The 12,333-nt window shown below is 42.6% G+C and overlaps 1 protein-coding gene across 3 annotated transcripts in view; it reads left to right on the top strand.

The window, feature by feature from the left end:
• The window catches only part of LOC126210494 (kelch domain-containing protein 2-like), a 124,945-nt gene that overhangs the window by 37,299 nt on the left and 75,313 nt on the right, over nt 1-12,333 (top strand). For all 3 annotated transcript variants that reach the window (XM_049939729.1, XM_049939728.1, XM_049939727.1), the window contains one exon: nt 9,098-9,186. In XM_049939729.1, coding sequence (XP_049795686.1) covers nt 9,098-9,186 — 89 coding nt within the window. The remainder of the gene's footprint in view (nt 1-9,097; nt 9,187-12,333) is intronic.

The following is a 12,333-nucleotide window of genomic DNA, read 5'->3' as shown; positions in this document are numbered from 1 at the left end:
TAAATAAATGTGAAGGTAAGGGAACAGAATGTTGAAGAGTGATGTTTACATAGAAGAGACATACGGCTAGAGAGATTAGTTAAGGTGGATCCATGTACATTGTGTGAACCAACACATTGTTGTTGTCCATGTTCACATATGTCAAAACTGGATTCAGATAGGGTGTGAACTTATTAATTGTGGTTGTTGTTGTGGTCTTCAGTCCTGAGACTGGCTTGATGCAGCTCTCCATGCTACTCTATCCTGTGCAAGGTTCTTCATCTCCCAGTACCTACTGCAGCCTACATCCTTCTGAATCTGCTTAGTGTATTCATCTCTTGGCCTCCCTCTACGATTTTTACCCTCCACGCTGCCCTCCAATACTAAATTGGTGATCCCATGATACCTCAGAACATGTCCTACCAACTGATCCCATCTTCTAGTCAAGTTGTGCCACAAACTCCTCTTCTCCCCAATCCTATTCAATACCTCCTCATTAGTTATGTGATCTACCCATCTAATCTTCAGCATTCTTCTGTAGCACCACATTTCGAAAGCTTCTATTCTCTTCTTGTCTAAACTATTTATCGTCCACATTTCACTTCCATACGTGGCTACACTCCATACAAATACTTTCAGAAACGACTTCCTGACATTTAAATCTATACTCGATGTTAACAAATTTTTCTTCTTCATAAACGCTTTCCTTGCCATTGCCAGTCTACATTTGATATCCTCTGTACTTCGACCATCATCAGTTATTTTGCTCCCCAAATAGCTAAACTCCTTTACTACATTAAGTGTCTCATTTCCTAATCTAATTCTCTCAGCATCACCCGACTTAATTCGACTACATTCCATTATACTCGTTTTGCTTTTGTTGATGTTATTCTTATACCCTCCTTTCAAGACACTGTCCATTCCATTCAGCTGCTCTTCCAAGTCCTTTGCTGTCTCTGACAGAATTACAATGTCATCGGCGAACCTCAAAGTTTTTATTTCTTCTCCATGGATTTTAATACCTACTCCGAACTCGAACTTTTCTTTTGTTTCCTTTACTGCTTGCTCAATATACAGATTGAATAGCATCGGGAAGAGGCTACAACCCTGTGTCACTCCCTTCCCCTACCACTGCTTCCCTTTCATGCCCCTCGACTCTTGTAACTGCCATCGGGTTTCTGTACAAATTGTAAATAGCCTTTTGCTCCCTGTATTTTACCCCTGCCACCTTTAGAATTTGAAAGAGAGCATTCCACTCAACATTGTTGAAAGCTTTCTCTAAGTTCACAAATGCTAGAAACGTAGGTTTGCCTTTCCTTAATCTTTCTTCTAAGATAAGTCGTAAGGTCAGTATTGCCTCACGTGTTCCAACATTTCCACGGAATCCAAACTGATCTTCTCCGAGGCCGACTTCTATCAGTTTTTCCATTCGTCTGTAAAGAATTCACGCTAGTATTTTGCAGCTGTGACTTATTAAACTGATAGTACAGTAATTTTCACATCTGTCAACACGTGCTGTCTTTGGGATTGGATTTATTATATTCTTCTTGAAGTCTGAGGGTCTTTCACCTGTATCCACCAGATGGGGATGGCTAGAGGACAAATGTAAGGATGTAGAGGCTTATCTCACTAGGTGTAAGATAGATACTGCCTACAGGAAAATTAAAGAGACCTTTGGAGAAAGGAGAACCACTTGCATGAATATCAAGAGCTCAGATGGAAACCCAGTTCTAAGCAAAGAAGAGAAGCAGAAAGGTGGAAGGAGTATATAGACGGTCTACACAAGGGCGATGTACTTGAGGACAATATTATGGAAATGGAAGAGGATGTAGATGTAGATGAAGATGAAATGGGAGATATGATACTGCATGAAGAGTTTGACAGAGCACTGAAAGATCTAAGTCGAAACAAGGCACCTGGAGTAGACAATAGTCCATTAGAACTACTGACAGCCTTGGGAGAGCCAGTCCTGACTGGTATGTTGTTTAATTATTTACAATGCATGACAGAACATGTGTGGCTATTTATCACAGTCTCCCAAAATTGACTCCAACCTTAATTATGTAGCACCTCATTGTAGTTTAAAGTAATGGTGTTGCGTAAGATTGCAAGTACGTAATATGCAGTGATATCAGTACATTTGATGGTAATTAGGAGGAAAACAAGTGGTTGTAGCAGTGGGAAAGGTGACAGAATGTACTTCTAGGATGTTGATGTTGTGTTAATCAATTTTAAAATATCACAATTGGTTTGTTTGGATGAGATATGGATTCATACGCATTACACTCTTACTCAAGGCAGTACCATTTGTTGAATAATGTTGTATAACTTTAAAATGGGGATAGGTGTTTGCTTTTTGGTACAGATTTTAGCATACAGAAGCTCTTTGCTTGAAAGAGCACTGGAATCTGTCATTGCAGTCTCAATCTCTTCCTCGAGTGCATATGTGTCTCTGCCATCCTAACCAGAACTCCTCCCAGGAGGCTCACCACTCTTTGGTGAGTTTGTGCTTGCCTACCATGGGTCTCCAGCCTTTGCAGCACCTCTTTCCTTTCTGTGCTGCATGTCTGTCTTCCTGCTATTCTTTTTGCCCTTCCCTGGGGAAGATGTCGTGTGTATCTTTGGGAATGCGTTCTGAAATTTTGATAGCCAGGTATCAGAACAGTCTCTTGTCAGCTTTTTCCTTCTTTCTTCATTCTCCATCTCCTACCCTTCCTCCACTTCAGCATTTGAGGTCTCTCTTTGTTTCTTATTCCTCCCTGTGCACTCCTGGAGGCCAGCCTACATGTTTCACACGTAGCAGGTGACTGGGTAATGGCATAATTCTCAGCCTCGGGCCAACAGGTAGGATTCACTCATAACTCCTGGTACAGGCCAGCCCCAGGGAGAGGTGATTGCCTGTGCTGCCACCTTCCCAATAGCCAACTGATTCATCTGTTTGGAGTTCGGAAGGTGTGACCTGAGGTGTGAACATTCACCTAAGATAGATGAGCCCCCCTCTGAGGGAACCCCCAGTTAGATGGAGTGCGCCCTAGAGACACTAGCAATCACGGGGAATTTTTATGCAATGAGCCAATTGTAGTCTCATTCTGTGTTTATAAAATGTAAATGGAATGAGGCGAAATATTCAAAGACTCTCACAGCTGCATTCCAGTTCCTCATGTTATCACACTCCAAAGGAAGTCAGTTCTTTGCTATGGTTAACCCATGTATTATTCAGAGAGGTGTCGATGCAATTGTAGGCCATGTGAAATCCTGCTCTCACTTATGTAGTGGGACATTGCTTCTGGATACTTGTGATTTTCAAGCCCAACAACTGCTGACAGCTTTGCTCCTCCATGTCTATCCTGTTCGTGTCGAGGCCCACCATACAGTGGATTCTTCACGTGGTGTTATTTACACTCGGTTGCTCATGGTATGAACTAGGGATAAATCCAAAATTATCTCTCTAATCAGGGTGTCACATGCAATCCATCAGGTAATGAAAACAGATGTTGCAATCTTAGCACCTACAAGCACTCCTTTTCCCTCATTTGATCAAGTAGCATTTCCATCAAAGATTACGGCAGGTTATGAAGTCATCACAGTCCGACCATACATGCCAAACCCGATGCGTTGCTGCTAGTGTCAAAGTTATAACCACACTCGCATGTCGTGTCAAAACATAGCCAAATGTGTTACTTTGTGGTACAGATGCTCACAAGGGTGATTTCCCACCTTTTCACCCCATTGTATCAATTGTAATGGTGACCACGCCACCTTATCTAAGTGTACATCTATACTCTGTAAACCACCTTGAAGTGCATGGCAGAGGGTATGTTCCATTGTACCTGTTGTTAGGATTTCTTCCCGTTCTGTACACATATGGAGCATGGGAAGAATAATTATTTTAATGCCTCTGCATGTGTAGTAATTATTTTAATCTCATCCTCACGATCCCTATGTGAGCTATGTGTAGGGAGTTGTAGTATATTACTAGAGTCATCATTTACAGCCAGTTCTTGAAATGTGGTTAATAGACTTTCTTGGGATAGTTTACGTCTGTCTTCAAGAGTCTACCATGTAAGTTCCTTCAGTATCACTGTGACACTTTCCCATGGATCAGATAAACTTGTCACCATCTGTGCTGCCCATGTCTGTATACATTCAGTATGCCCCGTTAGTCCTATTTGGTATGGGTTCCACACACTTGAGGAATATTCTAGAATCAGTCGCTTGAGTGATCCCACGAGTGTCCCATGTATCTCGATGAGCAGGCCGTCCATGAGTTGTGGGTGAAGGAAAAAGTACACTCCTGTGTTACTCACAAGTTGCTGGCTAGTCAAAAGCCCTGCATTTTTCCATCTAGCACTTACAATACCATTAATGCTATACCTCACTCCTCGAAGGACGTGGCTGTGCAGACTTGCGACTTCCAATTCAGTTCTGCAGTTGTGAAATCATCCAGTATCATGGTAGCACCCGTGTCTCCTCCTCCTACCGCTGTGCAACGAGCTACCAAGTCTCCGCTTCTGGGGGTGAAATCACCTTCTACTCAACTGGCAGGATGGAAAGGATGAAAGGAACACTCCTGCAAAGACTTGTTATGTCCCTTGAATCAACAAATGTCATAATCTCCATCTGCCAACCGTAAAGGCTCTAAGAAGTTGAACGAAGGCAAACGGTATTCTCCTTCCCTGACTCAAAGATACTCTTCAACTGTGTCGCCACATCACACCCTCACCCAGCTGTCCTCGATTTTGCTGGTGCACACCACCTACCTTTTTTTGCCCTAGAATTTCTAGGCCAACCCAGGAAGAATGTCGACGCTCCGTAGAACAAGATCTTCGAGCCTCTGCACCCTGTAGCAGTGAGTCCTCAAAGGGTGACACTCGGCAGTTACTGAGGTGACTGTCCTTCATTTGTTCTCTCCTCCTCATTCCCCATTATGACTCTTCTCCGGTGGAACATTTGGGGTATTAGATACAACAAGGAGGAGTTACGGCTGCTCTTGGAATCGCACCATCCATTTTCCGTCTCCACAAAACAAAATTGCATCCTCACAACAGCTTTGCTCCCTCACATTTCATTCCGTTCTGCTTTGATATTCTCCTGCAGACAGCGTTATCCTTACTACTGCAGAATGGGAGAGTCAGGCTGTTTTTCTGGTGTGACGTCCATAGCCAAACCGTCTCATTGACCACCCAGCTCAAGCTGTTGCAGTCCACATTTTCCTTCCTCATTTCACCTTTTCTCTTTGCAATGTCTACATCACTTCATCATTCGCTGTCAGCAGGGCAGACTTACTCCAGCCCATTTCACTGACCTTAAGAACCATCGTCCCCTTTGGGGCTCTCCAAGAACTTGTCTGGGAGGTTCCCTCTTGGCTGACCTTCTCAATCAGCTCAACTCTATCTGTCTTAACACTGGAGCACCCATTTTCATTTCATACTCAACACACACTCAAGCGACCAATTCCTGTGTGCTATCAATTTGCTGAAGAAGATAAGATTTGAGAAATTAGAGCTCATACGAAGGCATATAGATGGTGGGTTTTCCCTTGCTCTGTTTAGGAGTGGAACAGGAAGGGAACTGACTATAGCGGTAAGGGTACCACCCGCCGTGCACCGTACAGTGGCTTGCAGAGTATCTGTGTAGAAGTAGATGCTGACTCCTACACCACCTGTGTGTAAACCCAATAGGCAGCTTGCTAAGGGCGACTGAAGGCTTTACTCCTCTCCGGTGACCTTCAACAAACAACATTTCCCCAGTTGCGATGACCGGGCAGAATACCTTATGAACATTATCCTTACTACTGCAGAATGTTTCGTACCTAGCACTTCTTCTTTACCATGCTGTGTTCCAGTCCCCTGTTGGACTGAGGCATGCCACGACGCAATTCACACACGGATACATGCTAACCGCATTTTTAGCCATAACCCTTCAATGGTGAATTGTATTCGTTATAAACAGTAGCATGCACAGTGTCGTCACATTCTTCAGGATAGCAAAAAAAGTTAGCTGGATTTTATTTACTAGTTCTTTTAACAATTTCACTCCCTCATCTGTCACGAGTGGCAACCTCTGTCGAATCTCTAGGACTGAGATCCATTTCCCGATTTCTGGCCTGATCGTAGCAGATGATGTCATTGTGGACCCTGTTGCTATTTCAAGCATCTTGGGGTGCTATTATGTAGAGATTTTAAGCTCCACCCACTGTCACCCCACCTTCCTTTCTCGGAAACAAGCGGAGGAGGCTCAGGTGTTATCCTCCTCCTCTCAGAATTGTGAATGCTCCAATGCCGCCTTTACTATGAAGGAACTAGACCGTGCTCTCATCTCATCCCGATCTTCCACCTCAGGGCCAGATGATGTTCAGATTCAGATGTTGTAGCATCTTTCTCTTGCAGGCAAGCACTTTCTCCTTTGTACGTACAATCGCACTTGGGCAGATTACACATTTCCCAGATGCTGTTGTGAAGCCACTGTCATACCCATACCTAAGCCCAGTAAGGACAAACACCTTCCATCTAGCTACCACCCCATTTCTCTCACCTGCTGTGTTTGCGAGGTGACAGAATATATTAGTCGTGGCCGGCTGGTACGGTGGCTCAAGCCTTGCAGTCTACTAACCACTGTACGATGTGATTTTATGCACGTTGTTCTGCAGTTGACCATCGTTTCACTTTTTCAACCCATGTCATGAATGATTTTCTGGAGAATACCAGACTGTGGCAATGTTTTTCGATTTGGAGAAAGGCTACGACACCTGCTAGAGAACTGCTATCATCCGTACTCTATACACGTGGGGCTTCTGAGGCCACCTGCCCCATTTCTTTCAGGAATTTTTAAAAGCTTGAGTTTTCAAGGTACGTGTAGGTTTGGCATTTTCAGACACCGTTATCCAGGAGAACAGGGTGCCTCAAGGCTCCTTCCTGAATGTAGTCCTCTTTGCTATAGCCATTAACCCTATTATGGCCTGTCTTCCGCCTCCCTTTTCATTGATGATTTTGCTACCTGTTGCAGTTCTCCATGCCCTTGTCTCCTCGAGTGGCATCTTCAGCGATGTTTCTACCATCCTTTACTCGTGGAGCGTCAACAATGACTTTCACTTTTTCACTGACAAAACTGTTTGTATGAATTTCTGATGGTGCAATGGGTTTCTTCCACTGTCTGTATGTCTTGGGCCTGTTGCTCTTCCATTTGCTGACACTATGAAATTCCTGAGGCTCATGCTTGTTAGGAAACTTTCTTGGGCTTCCCACATGTGTTAACCTAACTGCACGCTGTACCCAGTCCGTCAGTGTCCTATGTGTCCTAAGAGGTATTTGCTGTGTAGTGCATTGGACTGCCCTCCTCCTTTTGTACCAATTCCTAGCTTTCAGAACTTTGTTCCTTCATCAGGGTGGAGAGAGGGGAAAAAAGGGAAGAAGGGAAAGTGGATTCAGTTACTCACAACCCAGGTTATGAAGCAACAGGGAAAGGTTCGGAACTAGACTATGGGCATTTTGTTTATTCCTCTGCATGTTTGTCCTGCTTACACCATCTACTAACAAAGAGATAGAGGGGCTGGCCAGTACTTAGCTCAGTACAGCCGATAGATACACAAAACAGAACAGAAAATTTACATTCCTAGCTTTCGGAACTTTGTTCCTTCATCAGGGAGGAGAGAGGGGAAAAAAGGGAAGGAGGGAAAGTGGATTCAGTTACTCACAACCCAGGTTATGAAGCAACAGGGAAAGCTAAACCCTCCCTGTTATGAAGCAACAGGGAAAGGTAAACCCTCCCTGTTTACCTTTCCCTGTTGCTTCGTAACCTGGGTTGTGAGTAACTGAATCCACTTTCCCTTCTTCCCTTTTTTCCCCTCTCTCCTCCCTGATGAAGGAACAAAGTTCCAAAAGCTAGGAATGTAAATTTTCTCTTCTGTTTTGTGTACCTATCGGCTGTTCTGAGCTGAGGTAAGTACTGTCCAGCCCCTCTATCTCTTTGTTAGTATTTGTTTCATTTCTTACACCATCTTAACATAAATCATGATTGTGGAATATGTTTTGCCACTGGTGCCTTTTACACTATCCTGAATGAGAGTCTGTATGCAGAAGCCGCTGAACTACCACTATCTTACCAGCATGATGTCCTGCGCAGCGGATATCCATACTGTTTGTCTGCCGTGCCCGGTCACCCATCCTATGCCCTCTTTTTTGATGACTCCCTTGACCACCAGTATCAGGTGCACACTTCTTCTCTGTTACCCCCCGGAGTTCGCTTTAAAGTACTGCTCTGGCAACGTATCTTCACATTGCCTGCCACGTGCCCAATGGGTGTGAACTCTTCACAGCCTTGGCTTTATGTGGCAGTCCGTGTTCATCTTGGACTTGCTTCCCAAGGACACACTACCAGTGTATTGTCTTCATGGGAACGAGCTGTGGGGAACTAAACTTCTCCCAGCGGTTGCCCGGTCTCCCTGTGGCCCTTGTCGTGAGGAGATCAGTTTAGTAAGGTTGCATATTGGACACTGTCTTTTTAGCCATCACAATTTGTTAAGTGGTGATCCCCCACCACTTTGTTCTCATTGTTATCAACATTTGACAGTTCGCCATTTCCTGACCCTGTGCCCTTTTTAACCGCTTATGTTTCAGTGTGGTTGCCATCTGAGTTACCAGCTATTGTAATGAACAACGCATGGGTTATCAACCACATTTTACTTTTTATCCATTGTAGCAATATAGCAAAGGATATTTAATCTTTGATTCGGAACTTGGCTGTCTCTATGACATATTTTGAGGACCTTTGTCCGAGGGGAAGTCCTTGTTTTGAGCTCTCTTTCCTTCTGTCGATTGGGCTTAACATATAGTCACTTTTAACTTCTTTTCCTTCTTGGTGTTCTAAGGTTATGACTTCAAAAAGTTGGTTAGTTCCTCTTGTACTGTAGTTACTGGTTACATCATCTCTCAGAGCAGCACCCCAGTCAGGCACCTTATTATAGTCAGAATAATTTTCCATAACTAGATGCTGTTAGACAACAGTATTTAAAGAAAATCTAAAAAGTTGGGGTAAATAATGTAACTTCATTGATAGATCGTGTTAGAAAGCACCATAATCAGCTGTTCTAACCTGACGCATCAATTGATGTATTTTCCAGGGACCGGGAAGTAACAACAGGTGAACATCCACCTCGGAACTCTGGTGCCTGCGGTGTGATATTGAAGCAACATTTGTATGTTTTTGGAGGTAAATTAAATTACAGATGTGTTTATTTCATTAAAATTCTAAAAAGATTTTTTAGTGTATCCGTTAATTTTGTTAGTTATACCAACTGTACCAGTTTTGTGTTAGAATGGTCAGTATTCAAGGATATGACAGGAAATTCAGAACTGTTTCCAAGATAGAACACTTTTAATATGCGTTGTTATTTATTTTCTGTATCATTTATGCATGTACATCGGTTAGTAAAAATTGCAACACGTATTTTTCAAAGTATCAATCAAAGAATACATATTTTTAACACATTCACTTCTAAGATTTATTGTATCCTTCAATTTACAGCTGTTGTACAGTTCACAGTAAATGTTCAAATACCTCGCCATAAACTTCAACGCATTTGTGCCCTCTTGGAAGTGTTGCTTGTCTGAGTCCCTTTGCCCTTAATGAGGGAACCAAGCAGTTCACCTCATGTATTCACATTTCATTTGTATACCTGAGACTTAATCTAAACCCATAAACAATACTCTAATGACAGATTAAAACTGTGTGCCCGACCGAGACTCGAACTCGGGACCTTTGCCTTTCGTGGGCAAGTGCTCTACCATCTGAGCTACCGAAGTATGACTCACGCCCGGTCTCACAGCTTCACTTCTGCCAGTATCTCGTCTCCTACCTTCCAAACTTTACAGAAGCTCTCCTGCAAACCTTGCAGAACCAGCACTCCTGAAAGAAAGGATACTGCGGAGACATGGCTTAGCCACAGCCTGGGGGATGTTTCCAGAATGAGATTTTCACTCTGCAGCTGCACACTCCGCTGCAGAGTGAAAATCTCATTCTGGAATACTCTAATGGCTTAAGGTTTGGTGATCTGGGTGGCCAGTTGATTGTACTCCCATGACCAATCAAGTGATTAGAATAAGTACAGTTGAGATGTTCCTTACATGTCTGGTAAAATGTGAAGGGGCTCTGTTGTGCTAGAAGCACATTGCAGTCCATGTGGCCAAAGAAACATTCTCAAAGTGTTCAACAAACAAATTTTCCAGAAAGTGCAAGTTATTTTATTCCATTGTTCACTCTTGTAAAATGACTGGACCTAACAACATGTTACCAATCATTCCACACCAAACATTGATCAAGGAGTGAGCTTGAAATTGGTTTCCACTGTAGTATATGGATTTTTCTGCGACCAGTAGCGATTATTACGTGTTTGTGAGCTTCCAGTATGGTGGAATAGCTGTGGGTCAGCAACTTCGGCTAATCAACACAGCGAAAAACACGCCCAAAGCTGCAAATTATTCTCCCACCCCCACTCAATGGCTATAGTTTTGGGCCAACACTCATTTTTAAATCATCATAACATTGTTATAAATAATATTTCCTAAGATGTGAAACCATGTCAAAAATGTGCTGTAACTGTTCATTGCACATTTCTTACATGGTTTTCAGATCTTTGGAAATACCATTTTTAACTGTGTTACGATGATTTGAAAATGGGTCTCAGTCTGAAACTGGTCATCTTTTTTTGTTGTACTATTACGTGTTTGTTGATTCCATTCCGTGTAAACATGAATTCATCAGTGAATAGTATTAATGGAAACATGGTGATTATAATTGAATTAGTGACAAAATTGAAGTCATGTGGAAGTGTCACCAATATGACTGTTTTGGACCCATTGTATGTGAAATGGCTAGAAGTCTCCAGCATGTAGTGCTCACTGCACACGAGTTCGTGGCACATTGATACGTGCAGAAAGTCAGTGTATGCTGTTAATATGACTGCACTGCAAGATTTCAGCAGTGTGTTGCTGTTCCTGCACAGGTTGTTGAACTACACGTTCAGAAGAAAAACGGGCACTTGGAAGAATACCTGTTTCATGCAACATGCTGAATACTCTGGCAAACACTCTACCATCAGGAATTCGACTCGTCGGAAAACACCGACAGTAATCATCATGAGCAGCAGCAGCAGCAGCAGCAGCAGCAGCAGGAGCCCTACCAACAGAGAAGTCCTATCATGCACCATATCTGCATATTCTTCATTAGTGTAGATGTGTGGTGTTTTAACAAGTCAGGAATATACAAGCACAGTTAAGCAATGCTGCTGTTGATACACTTACATGCACTATTTAACTCACTACACGTCATGGACAGCTGCACATTCAGTGGGCTTGTGTAATGGCAGAAAGACATCCTAAGCAAGAGGATTGAAAGCAAAGAGGTAGGCTGGACTAGAATAAAGTGTCAAAGAGGTCGGGTTGGTAAGATACATATGCGTGCAGCACTAGCCCGAGAACAGATGTAAAATTTGTTCTGTCTCAAAAACCTTTCGGAATTGGGCACATGTCCATATGAAGTTTTTTGCTTCAGATGAGAGTGCCTGTCATATCCCTGAATATTGACCATTCCTCCTGAGACAACCTGTATACATTTTTTATCTGTCGCATATCACTTTTTTACTTTTGGCTGTATCTGTCAGTGTGAAAAATTCTGAGTGACACTGTAGTTCAGTGTGCGCATTAAACTGTGGAATCCCCAGTAACTGGCTGCATAAGTTATTTTCCAAGGTTGGAGGAAGGCAAGGGCACACCAACTCCTATAGGACCTTGCTTAGTAAAGCACTGTACTGTTCAAACCAACCTTTGGGTTGATGACAGCTTTACCTTTGCCTATATACTTCACAAGCTGTTGTAGTATACATATTACTGTCACTTCTAACCAACATTTTCAAAGATTATGTAAGACAAGTCAATAAATAATCAGAATTCTGCTTGTAAAATCTGTCAAATTTTACTAACCTTCAAGGGTTTCCAAATCAGTTTACTATTCTGGAGTCTTTGTTTTGTTCTTTGCTGCACATATTTATGGAACTAGATTTGCTGCAGTCCATCCTAATGAGAAATGCTACAGAATTTTTTTCTTTTTACAATTGTCTCTACTGTGTCCGAAGTTCTGAACACAAATCTAATTTTGAAAAATGTTTGAGTCAGAAAACCACACTTTTTACTCCTGATCGAGAGTTTGGAGTGACCTTTCGTTACTTCGGCACCTGTGCAGATGCCTTTTGATCAGCCCTGTCCTCAACCCAATGATAGACATTCATGTTTTTTAATTACTAAAGCTAAAGACTCATCTGTATCTTTAAATTTATTTGTCTTCAGTCCTATTCCAATTATA

This window comes from Schistocerca nitens, chromosome 10 (genome assembly GCF_023898315.1).
Source record: "Schistocerca nitens isolate TAMUIC-IGC-003100 chromosome 10, iqSchNite1.1, whole genome shotgun sequence".
NCBI classification, from domain to species: domain Eukaryota; kingdom Metazoa; phylum Arthropoda; class Insecta; order Orthoptera; family Acrididae; genus Schistocerca; species Schistocerca nitens.
Note: the sequence above shows the minus strand (reverse complement) of the source record. Positions and strands in the feature narration are given on the sequence as shown.